This window comes from Synchytrium microbalum (assembly GCF_006535985.1).
Source record: "Synchytrium microbalum strain JEL517 chromosome Unknown SmJEL517_scf0005, whole genome shotgun sequence".
NCBI classification, from domain to species: domain Eukaryota; kingdom Fungi; phylum Chytridiomycota; class Chytridiomycetes; order Synchytriales; family Synchytriaceae; genus Synchytrium; species Synchytrium microbalum.
The window spans coordinates 959,167-976,152 of NW_022158354.1; the positions used below are offsets into that span (position 1 = coordinate 959,167).

Here is a 16,986-nt window from a genome sequence, read left to right on the forward strand (position 1 = left end):
TCATTGATTCATGTTTGGCGACCACCTTGATGACGTCCCTGCTCGACCATTCTGCATCGAAAACGGTTGTCTCTGACCTAGAAAACAACCAACACACAAAAAGCGTAAAAACTTGCAATTTGAGGTCGACATGACGCACAAAGACCCAAGCTCACGATTATTGTTTGATTGAAACGTATTCGGCAATGTAGGAGGCTGATTCGTAAATTTGGGCGTTCCATTAGTGGGAGAAGGTGACCGTTGATATCCAGGCATTCCAGGCATCATAGGAAGAAGAGGCGGCTGTTGTTGATTTGTATGTTGTTGTCGCGAGAGCGGAGGTTGCTATGATTGAGAGAAAGAGTGATGATGGAATTATGTCGCTGAAAAAGTACAAAACCAAGCCAAGGCATACTCCAGTATTATAACCAGGCCTTCTACCACCATTACTACTGCCTAACCCCATATTAGATCTTGAAAGAGGAGGATGAGGAGCCTGGTGATGGAGTGGACCATTGGATGATTGCTGCTGCTGCATAGGATTCATATTCATGTGCATCAATCCAACGCCAACATTCGTGTCTGTCATAAGATGATTTTCTAGCATTTCCATGTCATGTATGACACCACCTCCCGATTGCTGCTGAAGTGTTGTGGTTTGGAGGAGCGCTCGGCGTTTGGTTTTCTCATACATTTGCTGTAACGCAAAACAATGCGGGGTTGCTAGGATACTGTTCTGTTTTAAAGTAAAATGATTTTCGGTTACCTGAAGTTTCTGTAACTGTTTGCCCTTTTCTGCATAATTGTCAGCTAACTCATGATTTCGATGCTTTTCAAGTTCAAAGTCCTTTTGCAAGTCTGTGAGTGTGAAGAAATGATTGGTTCCTGAATTTTGATAATTGAGTCGTCCATGATCAATGAGATCGAGCTTACTGACGACTTTCTCACGCAATCCTACAGGTTATGTGTTATAAGGGATGAGCTCAAAAGGAGCATCTCAAGATAGTCTGTATGGCATACCAGTGATTTCATGATTAGCTTCTCGAACAATAGCATGAACTTGCCGTTCCAGAGCTGTATACTTTTCATCAAGTTGCTTGTACATCTAGTAGATACCAGAGCAGCGAGAAAATGAAGTGAATAACGGGCTGGGGCGAAAAAATGAAAATCAAGTCGATATGTGTTGCTGCTCAACACCATACCATCTCCTGGAAGCACGTTTCTTGAGTCATTTGATAGGCCCAAAATGAAAGAGCTCTCCCAGCAATCTCCATGATCAGTTCAGGCCTGAGTCCAGCCAAGACACTCTAAGCAAAGTCGTGAGTGCTTGCTTCCAGACACTTGAGCATGACGGTATCCAGCCAATATACTCACAGATTTATAGTCCTCTGTTGGATTCAAGTCCGTGAATACAATATCATCCCTTTTAGAGGATTGAAAAAGTCAGGATAAGGTGTGGTTGATGATTTGAAGCCCATGCTTTGGGGGTACTCACGCCTGAGTCAATGATGTCTCGCAAGCAGGACTAGATTTGAACACATGTTAGGATAATAATAAATATAAATTGGATTCAATGGCATCATACCAAACTAGAGCTCGATTGAAGCACTGTGCGCAATCGCAGCAGAATATATCTAATGTGTTGAATTTAAAGAGTGGAGAGGGAGAAGACAAGACCATAGTCAGAGCTTCAGGAAGATGAGGATGGAATGGTATCCAGCTATTTGCATTTATGTGGCCTCGACCACACAGCCAACATTTTGAACATGCATAATGATAATTGAACAAACGAATTTGCTAGATGTGCTTACGAGAGCAAGTAGTGACGCATGCTTTTGTACTGCCTCCAAGTCCACGTCTGCACTGCACATTGTTACAGTGTAGCTCTTTCTCCACGGAGCCAGACAACGTCATCTCTGCTTTTTCTGCTGTCTACGTGTTGAACTTACCAAGAGACTCCACTTGTGATGAGAATGTAATCCAAAATTATAGAATATCCTGCAGCTCCAAATTACCAGCCCTAAATCACGTTTATTATTGATTATACCATTTATGATAGTTGGTAAGTCGGGTTTCTTCGTATCTGGGCGTGACCTTTGCCCTGTGTTTGAAGATTCGCGAGCACGTCGTGGAAACCTACTCTATGCGTGCTGATGAGTGGGAGTACTATTTCTCGTCAAATGAGTCATTGACCGAGGTTCAGGCGTTTTGACTGAAAAGTCAGCAAGACACCAAAAGCAGTGAGTTTGCTCACTATCAACATGCACATCATAGTAGACTAGAAGAAGGAGCGTGTCTGCAATTGTATAATATAGTTTGTCATCATAATTCAATACTCTGCTAGTCTCATCACAACTTTCCAAGCAGCGAAACCTCACATACCCAACACACTTTTTGTGAACGCGTTTTACTTACCCAGTTCACCCTAATATCGAACTGCATCAGCCTATACGGCATTTATACCAGTATATTAATGTATCCATTCTTTAACTATTATCCGTATCAACATATCTCGGTGGCTCTACCTTCTCTCAAGCACCCAACAAAATACACACTACTAACAAGATTTACCTTACTAGGTCCATCACTAGGAAGTTTAAGGTCGTGAGATGAAACCCTAGTCAAATGCGAGCACCAAAAAAGGTATTTGACAGTTTAAATTGTCTTAAAACGTTCTGTCCTCGCCGTACTGGGTACGAACTCGAAAAAACAAATTTTTAGTACAAGGTGCTTCATTATTCAAGACGGCACGAGTCAAATCCAACGAGTATTAGTCACAATGTGAAGTCTTGGAATCGAAACTGCAAGAGATACGACGCATAGAAGCTGATGGCTGGAAGATTCAAGCTAATGCTGTACCAAAGGATAAAGTCAAGCTTAAAGTCGAATCCGAGACTCAAGTAAATTGTCTAAGAAGTAATGTCAAGTCGACCCTGAAGGAGATTGTGGATGTGAATAGTAGGCACTATGTCGCTTTGGCTGAACTTGGATCCGTCAACTCTGGAATGCAGCCTCAAGTCAAGGCTGTATCTAGTGACAAGTCGACTCTCGAACAGCGAATCGCTGATATAAATAGCAATCACGAAGGAATGGTCGCCGAACTTGTATCGCTCAACTCGGCATTGTAGTCTCAGATCGTAACTCTGAAGAGAAGTCGACGAGTGAACAAAAGATTGTGGATATAAAATAGTTAACACGAACATTTGTTGCTGATCTTGAATGACTCAATTCTGGATTGCAGTCTCAAGTCGAGAAATTGTTACGAGACAAGTCGAGTCTTGAAAATGAAATTCCTGATTTACAATCCAAAATGGTGAACAAGATTGCTGCTTTTCATGCCATTGCTCAAGAATGGGAAGCAAAATTTATAGAATCGGATCGAAAGTCACAAAATCTACAGTCTGTATTGGGGGAACAAGGCGCAAAATTGAAAGCACTTCAAGAAGCTGCCGTTGAACACAGTCCGATGTGCATTTGTAAATCTTTGTAGGCTCATTTTCGCTCACATCAGTTGCATTTGTTGTAGAAATCGGAGTATGCCGTCGTCGAAGGACATACCGTTAGAGAATCTGAATTGAGTGACTAGATAAATGTTATTGCCACTCGTGAAACCGAGTATGAGATGAAGCTGCAACCACCATAAGAACAATCAAAATCGTGTATGGCAACAGTCTCGTCACAACATCAAGCTGAAATGGAAGCTAGTCGACAAAGTATTAGTGACCTCGACGCTCCGATTGATGGACATGTTGCTTCACTGAACTTGGCAAATGACGTATTGATCATTTTATCTAGCAAAGGAAACGTTCAGTGTAATTAATTTATATCTTGTTAGAACATTGCCAAAGCTCACGACGAGGGCTGATCTCGTCACTACAGAAAGGCCAAGAATGGCAAAGAACTCCATCACAATGTCGAAGAACTGGAAAATCATTAGAAGTTAAGGCTGGTCAATCGTAGTTGGTAGCTATGTCTGCTGATGAAGAAGTGAGGTTTGTCGTGATCTTTTTTGCTTTGTTTTGCGTTTGGTGCTTTCCCCTCTCTCGAAAAGCTATCAGCAACTTTTCTTTAGAGCGCAACTTGAAATGGAAAATGTGTCTATGGCGGGTCCAGAAGTTGATGTAGTCGGCTTATCCACTCATCTCGACGTACCTGACTACGTACAACCCCAGAACCCCGCCAGCAAGTTCCACCATCTCTCATATGAAGGAAGTGCCCGCGAAGCTTCTACTATGTTAGGTGAAGTAGGCTTCATCATCAAGTGCTGTAACAAGTTGTCTTGTATTTTGGTAAAGACAGTGTTGCGAGCGACCATTTTGCGGGTAGTTTTATTCTTGTGAAGAGTGCTGACGAGACCCATTATATATGGTACGTGATGGATACCTGCTCGCCTATGCTTTTAGAAAATAACAAGTAACTCAAGTGTTTGCCTAGTTTTGCTGATGCTACCTTCATATTGGTTGACGCCAAAATCACAGAAGAGTTTGAAATGGTTTGTGACGATATCAAGTAAAGGACATTTCGTCTCAAGGAAGGGACCCTGGCTTGTTTCAGAATTCAGATCAACGAACTAACTGAATTCCGTCGCTTTGAACGCATGCTAAAGGATGCAATGTCATTTGTGTCTCCAAGGCCAAGCTTCGATTATGTGAGGGCCGACTATCATGAAAACTATTGCGCCGCTTATGGGCCTTCCAGATAGGCTGCATAGTTTAGAAACTACTTGTTTTTGGCTGTTTGTATAACTCCATGTAAAGCAACACCAAATCCATAGTAAACAAACCTCTATCGTTACTAATAACTTTGCTGAGAAATGATTACGGTAGAAGCTGTTTTGACAACGCTCAACATGCAGCAGTCTTTTTCACAAAAGCGTCTTTGGCACCGTTTTCGAAAGTTCGGAACGAATGGGGTTTGTTCAAGTAAAAGTGTCCAAAAATACAATCCTAAAAGCAGTGTGTCTTAATAATTACCATCTCCCCTCTACCACCAATTCTCAATTCCTCCAGATATATGGCTTATCAGTCTGTGACAACTTTGTCAACCCCTCACTAGCCTTGGACTTGAATGTAGGAGCCTGAGTTTCCAAAAGTGCACAAACTTCACCAAATATCTCCTTGTTTTGTTTATCGATTCGAGAAACTCGATACCATACTTGTTGATACCAGATGAAGAGCGGTGTTGTATCTAGTTTCACATCGAGTTGTTTATGGCTTGACCGGCCGGTTGATTCAATGATTGTGAGGATGATGTTGTCTTCTTGTTCGATTTGGTACCCCATTCGTACGAGCTATTGAAAGTTGAAAGAGTGTTTAACTATTCGGGACTTTGTTGGGATTTCTTTTTGCGTCCACCTACACCCTCATCCACTACGGACATCGGTATTATCCGGACTTCAGCTTCTCTCGATGAAGCTGGAGCTGCTAATTTGTGTATGGGAGCAGGCGTGCCCAGTATCTCATCCTATATACAACAAAACAAGAGTGAGGATTGTTGGCGAGAAAATCCAGTGAAGTAGACAATTACCTGTGCAGGTCGACAGTGTGATAACGGCAGAACAAAGGTTTGACCTGTTGGCCAACCAGCATCCACACCAATGGCCATAATTTCATACCACTGGAACTTGTTGAAACTGATGTACATTTTCCTTTCGTTACGTTGTGCCTCTGCCGGTAAAGAATCCAAAGAATGATGTATATCGAAACTGCCTCCTTCAGTACTACTGGCGCCCACAAGAGCGATTCCTCCTCGAGCCATTTGCTCAGCGACTGAGACTATTTCGGCTTGCTATAAGGCAAAAAAAGGTATGTCAGTAGATGCGATACTGCAATGCTTCTTGATTCTAATTGCTGTGTTATACCTTGGCTGGTGTTGGTGGAGGTGTTACTGGTCGTGTTGATTTTGCTGGAGTTGCCAATGATACATCAGCTAAAACCTCAATTTTAGACTCTTTTGCAATGGAGGGCTCTGGCGTGATTGATGGGGGTTTTACGTCAGTGGTCTCCTTAATCGGCTCTTTGGCTGCTTCTTTGGCTGGCGTTGGAGATACCTGCAAATTAAAAAACACAGTGAGTATCACATTTCAAGGGAAAATGGCGTCTTTTATCATTCACCATGCTCATTTCGACGACAGGAGGCACCTCAACTACAGATGGAGCAACAGCTACAGCAGCCAATGGAGCAACTTCCGGTTTAACTGGTTCGATAACCAGTGTAGCAACAGACGAATCGGATACAGAGGATGCGGATGGAGTCGGTGATGAAACGTTGGATGATGCGGTAGTTGGTATATCTTTTGTTGAAGAAAGTTGCGATCCCCTCTTCTTATTATACCACTCAGGAAGTTCAATTTCCTGATTAAATCGACTAATATCTACTTTTCCTCGCAATTGTTGAGCCTTTCCGAGTATTTTGGCGTCTATCAGTCCATTTTCACCCAGCAGTATGGTAGGATATGATACTGATTCGATATTCCATCGGTTTACAATCATTTCGGCCTTGCCTACACCTACTACTTCATAGTATTCTTTCTGGCCTTCAATGTAAAAGAAGATACCTAAAGTGTTGAGCATTGCTGGGGTTCGTAACTCGTCTGATAGGATACACCTTGCAACATCCACTATTGGTTCCGCCATCTGTGTTATAGCTTCATTGCCACTTAGCCCGTTAACCCGAGTAGCAAACACAGCCTAAAAGATCCATGGCTTGAGCTTTCTGACTTGGAAGGTCGTTACGAATCCAACTGATACCTGATGGTTTTTGAGCCAAATATTGGAAATCCTCGTGCTGGAGGCTTCAGATGCTTTTCCAACAATTACTCGGGAAAGTTTCAGATTGGCAGTCTGAGCAGGCATTCCAACGAATAAGGTCGTGCCGGAAGCAGATTGAGCTTCCACAGCATTAAAGCAGTATCCCGTAAACACCTTGCTTGTGAATTCATAGTATGTGGACCGTGAAGACTGGAAGGCCAAGTAGACATGTTTAACAGTGCTTGAAAGTATCTAGAGAAGCGATTGGGTTGAGTTCGGTTTGACGGGGGAAGCGTACAATGTCCAATTCGGTTGTTGGATGAGTTGTTTTGTCATTCAAATCTAACCTTCTCCAAGTCCTGAGCAAAGAAGAAATCGAGCTTGTCTCCTCGAGCAGCTCCAACGGATACGACGGGCCAAGTCGTATTCAGGACCTATTGCGAAAAGTTCCATCAAGAACAAGTTCCGAAAAGTTTGCGGCATGTGAAATTCAGTTCCAACTTACGTCTCCTTTAACCAGAGCTGGCGTGGTTCCAGCAGTGCTTCCAAGCATATCTTGTTACTCTCTTATTGATCGTCTTCAAATGTTGAGGTAGTTGGGTTGGTGCTTGAAGTTGGCGTAAGTCAGGAGAAGGAACCCGAGTTTGGATCACAAAGAAGTAACAGCCTGTAGTGCTACGCTCGTAGATATGTAAGCGTTGGTATGAAAAATGTTCATTTGCACGTGAATAGACGTGTTGTTGATCCGAAAACACTGCCATCAGCAAAGAGGTCGTGATGACTTTGCAATTGCAAAAGGTTTCTAGTATGAGCAAAACAATAGTCATATAGATTTGAATGCGTGTATCAAAAGCGATTTATTTTTGATCTCCTTCAAAGAGCCTAGATCATCATTATTTACCCAAATTTCCAAACATCAAAACGAAACCAGACGAAAACAGACAGTTCCGCTTGCCAACAGCATAGATGAGGCAGCGCGCATGGAGGGAACAGACAACATCCACGTAGGAGTCCGAGTAAGGCCTCTCAACGACCGAGAACTAAATGCCAAAGAACAAGCTGTTTGGGTCGTCAACCAAGCAACGCACAGTATCTCCCAAATCACCCTGGATGGAAGACCAGTTCCAGGCTGCGTCTACTCATTTGGTATGTGAAGACCGTCTTCCTTTGCTTGATCCACTGTTGCTTTGGCTTGTAACTGCTTCAACATCAAACATTCAACTTTCACTCTTCATGACTATGAACATATAGATAGTTTATTCGATGCATCCTCTACTACCGAAACCGTATACAATACTATTGTTCGTGAAATCATACACTCTGCCATGCAAGGCGTCAACGGTATAGATGATATTTTGCTACAACTAGATGTGAATGTTTAAGATCTCTGGTTTTGGATGAAACTTACATTTCCAATATGCAATCAAACGTAGGAACAATCTTTGCTTATGGAATGACGTCTTCAGGTTGGATCAAGAAGAGATTGAATGTATGTGCGTCAAAAACTCACCATTCTTTCCCAATACAGGAAAGACTCATACCATGCAAGGAAGTCCTGAAGAACCCGGTGTCATTCCCCTGACCATTGCTGATATCTTCAATACCATCATGGCTGTACGAGTAGTCACCGCCAAAAAAACCATACCACATTCTTCTATGTTTACATGCTCTTGCCACCTTAGATACCCGAACGAGAATTCTTGTTAAGAATCAGCTACTTGGAGATCTACAATGAAGTCATAAAGGACTTGCTCAACCCTGAAAACGACAACTTGAAGATACATGAGAATGTTAATGTATATTGTTTGCGTTTACGAAACCGAAGGAGGACCAATTCTCACCTTTTCACCTCCTCCCACAGAAAGAGATTTATGTTGGTGGTCTGGGTGAAGTTGTAGTATCGGAAGCTGCTGATGTGGAGGAAGTCTTGACGCGTGGAGAGAGTAAGTGTTGTCAAATGAACATCAAACGCTTCTGTGAGCGTTGCTTATCATTTCCCACTGGTAGGAAATCGTCATAAGGGCGTCACAAACATGAATGAGAGGAGTAGTAGATCACACACCCTCTTCAGAATGGTCATCGAAAGTCGAGAGAGATGTGGCGATGTTACGAAAGATGGACGACCTTCCTTAACCGGAGCTGTACGAGTCTCGTGTCTGGTGAGAATGATAAGCATTTGTATCGTCTTTCTATCACTGATACCATGGATTTGTTTTTGCTAGAATCTTGTGGATCTTGCAGGTTCTGAACGTGTAGGACATACTGGTGCTGACGGTCTACGACTGAAGGAAGGTGCTATGATCAACAAGAGTTTATTGACACTTGGGCTAGTCATTGGCAAACTAGCTGATGGGGGCGACAAGTGAGCAATGATTGTGGTAGTCATCATACTATCTCGCAATGCTGATGGATTTATTTGCCCCAAATTAGAGTCCATATTCCATATCGTGATTCAAGATTGACTAGAATCCTACAGCCTTCGCTGGGTGGGAATGCACGAACCGCCATCATATGTACAGTCACAGCTGCGAGCAACTATAGTGAAGAGACCCTTTCTACGCTCAAGTTTGCGAGTAGAGCCAAGACTATTCGAAATAGACCAGAAGTCAATGAGGTATCACTGGCAAAGTCATGGACAATATTTCCACTAAACCTGAACCTTTTTTTTGGCACTCAATAGATGCCTTCAGATGAGACCCTGCTCAGAAAATATCGGGAAGAAATTGGAGTTCTGAGAAAGCAACTGGAAGAGGTGCCATCAGTCTCTTCCACTCTTCGATCTGCTTGAGCTAGTTCGTCTCTAACATTAGGATTTATCGTCGCAGGTAAAACATCGAAATGTATCACAACCTGTCGTCAATGCCATTGTTGAGGATGCTGGCCAACAAGGAGTAAGAAATTGCGAATAGACAGCACGTTACTGTTTGATGAAAAATTTAAGCTCGCTCTTCCTCCAGGCTGAAGAGTCAAGAGACCAATACGAAACGAAACTAGCGGAACAAGAATCCGAGAAGGTTTGGGATGTGACGCTGATCTGTTCAGTTTGACTATCAGTTAACCCACATGCTCCGCAGGCAAGATTGGTAGTTCAGCTGGAAAATCTCAAAAAGATGATTCTCGATGCTTCTCATCTAAATCTTGAACCACCGCCTGAGAGAGTGAGTGCCACAAACATTCACGAATTCTTCTACCCAGACGCCGAACAACTTTCTTTCGCAGGTTAAGAAGGCTAAGCGTCGTCAAACCTGGTTTCCAGGTGTCTCCAGATCTCAGGTAATCTCTGCTTCGTGATGAATATGGAATCAAGAGAAGTGCTCAACGTTTTCCCTAGTCATCTGAGAATGAGGCGCGAGGCGGTATGGTTGCTGCAGAAGGTCAAGCCTCAAGACACGTCGAGTTTGAAGCAATGTGGAATGAGAAGAAGAGAAAACTGGTATGTGCCAGTTATGCTTCATTCCTTGACATGTGAGACTAACTTGCTTTCCTCCAGTCCTTAAATCCAGAATCAGATGTGTCTGCTGCAAAACGTTTCCATCCTGAACTTGTTGAGGTAGAACGGCGTGGCCATGTTGACCGTCTCGTGATCTAACTGATTTCGTTATGCCCCAGTTGATCGAACGGAACGGAGATACATTCACGGCTCTGGAGACCTTACGAACACAAAACGAGCAGATAGTGAAGAGTATCAAGAATCTCATGTCCGAGGAGACAAATCGTCGAGAGCTAGTGCCAGAAGTTCAGGTACATTGTTATTTAAAAAAGGCGAATCGGGGAGCATTCAATAATCTTCACACTTTATTGAAAACTTAGCCCATCCATGACATTTTGGAGATATCTCGATTGGAAAATGCTCGAACACAATACAATCTTCAGCAATTGATGCTTGAGCATGCAGAGACCGTCGAGTTTGCCAATTTGGAACATCAAATGATGCTTGAGTCCGCTGAGAGTAGTGATAGGCAAACTCAAATGGTGAGAATAGTGATAATGACTGATAGTGGCTTTTTGCTCACCCACATCCACGTTTCCAGGAACTCGCTCAGTTGCGTGATAAAGTAGCCCAACTTGAACAAGACCACGAAATGCATCAAGCAAAAGAGCAATCGTGGCAAGAAGCGCACAGCATATTAAAGGCAGAGAACGGAAAGTTGCAAGCCCGTACCCAAACCGAAATCAGAACTCTAACTCAAGACTTGACTAATGCTATCTCCAACATGGCCACTCTCGAAAAGGAGAAAGCACAATACGATAAAATAAAGCAAAAGCTCCAAACGCAAGTAACTGATTTAACAACGCAGTTAACTGAAAAGACTCAACGAGAACGTCGTGTGCTAGCCGAACACCAACAGCAGAACGATGAAATGGCGTTAATGGAAGCCCAACTCAAGACTGCGCGAGTCAAATCCAAAGAATACCAAACACAATGTGAAGTCTTGGCATCGGAACTGGAAGAGATGCGAAGAATAGAAGCTGAAGATGGCTGGAAGATTCAAGCTAAAGCCTTGACGAATGATAAGGTCAAGCTGCAACAGGAGAATGCTGATTTACAAGTCAGATATGATGAAATCGTGGCTGAACTTGAATCAGTCAAGTCCGAATTCGACACTCAAGTCACTAGTCTCATTAGCGACAAGTCTACCCTTGAGAAGAACATTGTTGATATAAATAGTAGGCACGAGGTCACTTTGGCTGAACTTGGATCAGTCAGCTCTGGATTGCAGTCTCAAGTCGAGACTCTCTCTAGTGATAAATTGTCTCTTGAACAGAAAATTGTTAACATAAATAGTAGTCATACAGGCGTGGTAGCTGAACTTAGATCACTCAATGCTGGATTGCAGTCTCAAGTCGAGACTTTGTCTGGAGAGAAGTCGGCTCTTGAACAACAGATTGTTGATATAAACAGTAAACACGATACCATCGTCGCTGATCTTGAATCACTCAACTCTGGACTCCAGTCTGAAGTTGAGACATTGTCTACTGACAAGTCGACTCTTGAACAGCAGATTGCTGACATAAACAGGAAACATGAAGGAGCTGTCGCTGATCTTGAGTCCATCAACTCTGGATTTCAATCGCAAGTCGAGACTCTGTCTGATGACAAGTCGACTCTTGAACAACAGATTGTTGTTATAAATAGTAAACATGAAAAAATCGTTGCTGATCTAGAGTCACTCAACACTGGACTCCAGTCTCAAATAGAGTCTCTGTCCGATCTCAAGTCTGCTCTTGAACAACAGATTGTCGATATGAATAGTAACCACGAAACAATCGTCGCTGATCTCGCATCACTCAACTCTGGACTACAGTCTCAAGTTGCCACTTTGTCTACTGACAAATCCACACTTGAACAACAGATCATGGATATAAATAGCAATCACGAAGGAGTGGTCGCCGAACTTGTATCGCTCAATTCGGGATTGCAGTCTCAAGTCGAGACTCTGTCTGAAGAGAAGTCGACGATTGAACAACAGATTGTGGATATAAATAGTCAACACGAAGCATTGGTTGCTGATCTTGAATCCCTAAATTGTGGATTGCAGTCTCAAGTCGAGACATTGTCTAGAGACAGGTCGACTCTTGAAAATGCGATTGCTGATTTACAATTCGAACATGGTGAACACGTCACAGCTTTGACTGACAACAATCAGAATCTCCAGAAGCAATTGGATGCTCTACAAGTAAGAAACATTACTTAGCATACAGAGTTTTTTGTTGGCTCACAGTCTACAAATAGGCACAAGGCAAACAGAATCTCGAAGAATACCAACTCAAGGTGAAAGAGGTTAAGCAATCTCATGCAATCGAGATCGAAGCATTGAATGCTGTTGCTGACGAGGTTCGGTTATGCCGACTGCAAATTAAGATCCTTTTTTGTCGCTCATCGTCTGATTTTAGGCAAATCAATCCTTGATGAACGCCACAAGTCAGCTCAAAAATTTGGAATCTTCTTTGAATGACCTGACCGTCATCAATAAGAATCACCAAATCCAGCAGAAAGCTCTTACGGTAAGTAGAGGCAATAGTCACACACCAATCCACTGAAAAAAAGATCTTCATATTCGATGCATTCCTCACGTAGGACGAGATTGCTGCTGTTCATACCATTGCTCAAGAATGGGAAGCTAAATTCATAGAATCGGATCGAAAGTCACACAATCTACAGGCTGTTTTGGAACAACGTGGAGCAGAATTGAAAGCACTTCAAGAAGTTGCCTCTGAAGACAATCAGGTGCGAATTTACAGATCTTTTTCGTGGCTCATTTTCGTTGACTGCACTTGCATTTGTTATAGAAACTGGTCTCTGCTGTTGAGCGACATACCGCTCAAGAATCTAAATTGAGTGACTTGATGAATGTCATTGCCACTCGTGAAACCGAGTATGAGATGAAGTTGGAATCCGAACGAGAACAATCTCAATCTCTTATGGCCCAAGTCTCTTCACAACATCAAGCTGAAATAGAAGTTAGTCGACAAAAAATTAGTGAACTCGAAGCTCAGATTGAGGGCCATGTTGCTCAAATGAAGTTGGCAAATGAGGTATTGATCATTTTGTCCACCAAAAGACTGCCCAGCGTAATTAATGTATATCTTCATAGAACATTTCCAAACTTCAACACGAGTGCTCTAGTCTGACTGCCGCTTTGAATGAAAGCAGATCAGTGTGTGATGGCTTAGAAGAAAGATGTCTCATCTTGGATAATGACTTGGCTTCTCAAAATGAGACTATGGCGTCCAGGATACAAACCCTCAACGCAGATTTCGACCTGTTGCAGACAGCTCTACTACAGAAACAAGATGTAAGAATGCTTTCTCGTTGTCCAATACACGCTCGCCGAGGACGGTATCCCTTTTCCCTTTTGCCCAATAAAGCTCGTTGTGGACGCTTTTCCTTTTGTCCAATACAGCTCGCCGAGGTGTCGTTTATTTTAACCTGTCTGTATTTCAATAGGAACTTGCTCAATCTGCAGCCATAAATGAAAAGATTCATGCTGAGATGCGTGCTAACCTCGAAGAATATGAGGAGGCTGCTCGTAAATACCAGAGTGATGCCGAGAGTCATCGACGTGATGCCGACATCGTCGTAAAGCAGTTACAGCAAAAGATTCAGGAGAAGGAGGCGGAAATGCAAGCCATTCGAGACTCAATGGATAAAGATGCCACTGCGAGACACCAACAATTGACTGGTTTGGAATCAGAGTTGGCTAAGGCCCAGGATTCATTGGAGCAAGCTCAAGAGGTATGTATTTTATAATCGCCACAACAAGTCTACGTAGTCAGATGATAGTCTTTCTTCAAACTTTTAGACAATTGCCAATCTTGAGAGTGAATATGAAGCTCTGATACTGGAACACGATACCAAGTCTGCTTCGGTCGACGAGCTAGAACATTGTATTCAGACCATCCGTGATGATCTCTCTGGTCGTATTGGAGAACTTGAGAATGAGGCTACCAAGCAAGCTGCCAAGCATCTCACAGAAATTGAGGCGTTGCAAGCTTCCCAGACAGACTTGTTGAGTCAAAAGCAAGCGTTGGAAGAGGAGCTGGAAATCATTACCAACGTACAAATGCATTATGGAACTACGGTTTTCGGCGGTAAACTGACGCATCCTCATCTTCTTAGGAACGAAATGAACTTGGTGAGCGAGCTGTCTCGCAACTAGAGTTGATCGTATCGGTAGAAAAGGAACGACGTTTAATCCGCCAAGAGCTTGATCAAGTCTTGGTTGAGAAGCAAGGTCTTGACCAAAAGTGTACCGATTATGATGAACTGGTTCAAGTCTTGAAGCTTGAAAAGACTGAGATAGAGAGAGTGAGTTTTGTGCTGAGTGCTAACCAGTAATGCAAATTCTGACAATGACCGTCCTTTTAGCTCTTGGAAGACGCAAAGAAGGAGGCTCAAGCATATGAGTCCCAAGTGACTGAAGTTGCTGAGCTCTACCTGTCTCAAAAGACTAAGGTTGAAGAAGAAATCTCGTCGCTACAAACTCAATTAGGCAAATCGAGTCAACTTGTCGCAAATCTTGAATCCAGACTCTCTGCTTCAATTGAAGATAGCGAGTCGCGATTATCACAAATCCAAGCCGAATCTCGCAAACAAGTAATGGGACTCGAAACTGCTTTGAAAGAAGCCAAAGCTTTGAGTGAAAGTCAAGCGTTGGAGCTCAACCAGCTTCGTCAACGTACAAAAGATTTGGAGTCTGATTTGACTAAATCTACTGCAGAAGGAATCGATGAGCTTGAGGCAGCACGTCAAAATGTTAGAGAATTAGAGACACGTATAGCTGTATATCTGGAGGACAGCGAAAAGCAACAAGTGGAATACGATGCAAATGTTGCTGAAGTCATGTCGCAACTAGCCAGTCTGGAGGAAGAACGTGCTATAGCCAATTCACAATATGAAGAAGGTCGCAAAGCTCAAATCGACTTAGAATCACGAGTGTCCGAACTCACGGCCAACACCCGAGCCTACGAAAGTGCTCTAGACGAATCACGAGCAAAGATCGCTGCCTTGACCACGAAACTGTTGTCGGCACGAACAGATCAAGAAGCAGATAGACAAGTAATAGAAGAGTCTCGACAACAAGTAGTAGACTTAGAATATAGAGTTGCTTCTGCCGTAGCAGATAAAGATGTACAAATCTTGGAGCTTGAACGCTCTCGACAGCAAATAGCTGGCCTGGAGTCTCGATTGTCCTTGACATCATCTGAGAGAGAGGTATGTTGCGCACTTTGAATTGAGAACAAAGAAGTCCAGATACTTACATGCATTCATTAGCGTTTCTCACAAGAAGCCGCCATGGCACGACACCAAGAGCAACTGTTCGTGCAACTTGAAGAAGACAAAAGACGTGTTGTTAATGAACTAGCTCAAGTCAATGAGCAAATGACTGCTTTGTCAGCTCGATTGGCTATCACTACTGCTGAGAATGAGGTTTCGTTAAAAAGTTGTGTTTGCTCTACATCTCCCTTGTTGATAGCATGTTTTTCGTGTTGATAGAGTCTTCAAACTGCTGCTTTTGATCAACATCAGAATTCTGAATTGATTGAAAAGCTGAAGGTTGAGAAAGCTCAGAAGGAGGCCGAAGCGACTGATTTGAAAAAGAAATTGGACGGTCTTCAAACTATGTATGACACTTTGGAAGGTCGTTTTGATGAGCTCGAGTCTGACAAGAAGGTATGTTTGCATCTGCTATCTGTTTTTTTTTGGCGCTGGGCTGACATAAAACAATCTGATGTGCAGCACGCTCTATCAGAATCTGAAAAGAAGATCCGCGTTTCGCAGCAAGAATTGCAACAATTCCGAGATCTCGTGAATGCAGAAAAATCCAAGTACAGTAAAGAACTCCGTTACAATTTCGAAGAACTGGAAAAGGCACGAGAAGAAGTCAAGGCTTTGCAATCTCAGTTGGTAGCAATATCTGCCCGGAAAGAAGTGAGTTCCTCCATCACCTTCGCGTTAATTTTTTCCCCCTCTCTTGAAATGCTAACATTAACTGTTTAATGTAGCAACTTGAAAAGGAAAATGTGTCCGCAACTGCTGAAAAGTCAGCCAAATCGGTGTGTGAACTATGACTTTGTTTGTTATCTGTTAGACTGTGTTAACATTGCTTGTTTTTAGACTGCCCAACCTTTGCCTCACCCTCCATCCATTCCACAACAACAAAATGTTCCTGAGAAGAGGACTACTCGAGCAGCCACGGCAGCAGGACCTGCTCCTGCACCACCAGTAGCTGCGTACAGGGTAAAAAAGGAACTCCACTAATACCTTAAATGATGTTCACTAATTATGTCACTTTTCCAACTCTTAGAAACAGAGGAAGGATGTCAAGACCACATTTGATAAACCGAAGGCTTCTACAAGTGCTGGTAATCAATCAACTACAAAATCAGACGATCTAGAAATCGACCAAGAGCAGTGTCATCAACAATGAAAGCCCCCTCCTTTGTAGCATAGTCATATTGTTCAATGACATCAACAATAAAATTTGTATCCGTACTTGACATATCTATAACATTTTTATACAACAAGAGCAGTCAAAAGGCGCATTGTAGAAGTCGACGGTTTCACGCTTTTTTTTGCTTCATGCTAAATGTATGTATACAAAGAAGCGACAAAACGTTGAATGCCTTACAAGAGATTAATGCCAAACAGATTTCTCAATACATGTTGCAAACTATCTTTTTGACCTCTTATTGGCCTCATATTCACTACCATCGGACGAATCGTCCCTCTGCATTGGAGGCCTGGGATTTTGAC

At 42.8% G+C, this 16,986-nt stretch overlaps 2 protein-coding genes across 2 annotated transcripts; one reads left to right on the plus strand and one right to left on the minus strand.

The window, feature by feature from the left end:
- SmJEL517_g01653 (uncharacterized protein) lies at positions 1-1,659 on the minus strand (the record flags this gene model as incomplete). Its single annotated transcript, XM_031167581.1, has 9 exons — positions 1-77; positions 156-324; positions 395-676; positions 746-933; positions 1,000-1,084; positions 1,182-1,286; positions 1,354-1,402; positions 1,475-1,504; positions 1,565-1,659. 9 exons carry the CDS (start codon positions 1,657-1,659, stop codon positions 1-3), a joined length of 1,080 nt encoding a protein of 359 aa, XP_031026472.1.
- A 6,049-nt stretch (positions 1,660-7,708) lies between these two features.
- Positions 7,709-16,660, plus strand: SmJEL517_g01654 (uncharacterized protein; the record flags this gene model as incomplete). The annotated part of the gene is made up of 34 exons (XM_031167582.1): positions 7,709-7,874; positions 7,980-8,069; positions 8,162-8,194; positions 8,257-8,342; positions 8,411-8,524; positions 8,590-8,671; positions 8,736-8,887; positions 8,951-9,090; positions 9,159-9,342; positions 9,409-9,480; positions 9,554-9,619; positions 9,686-9,742; positions 9,803-9,886; positions 9,948-10,001; positions 10,060-10,161; positions 10,219-10,278; positions 10,338-10,469; positions 10,539-10,700; positions 10,760-12,406; positions 12,463-12,564; positions 12,624-12,734; positions 12,808-12,957; positions 13,020-13,265; positions 13,325-13,525; positions 13,678-13,965; positions 14,033-14,287; positions 14,350-14,538; positions 14,599-15,444; positions 15,505-15,660; positions 15,727-15,903; positions 15,970-16,161; positions 16,236-16,286; positions 16,348-16,470; positions 16,538-16,660. 34 exons carry the CDS (start codon positions 7,709-7,711, stop codon positions 16,658-16,660), a joined length of 6,693 nt encoding a protein of 2,230 aa, XP_031026475.1.
- Between the last annotated feature and the right edge of the window lie 326 nt (positions 16,661-16,986).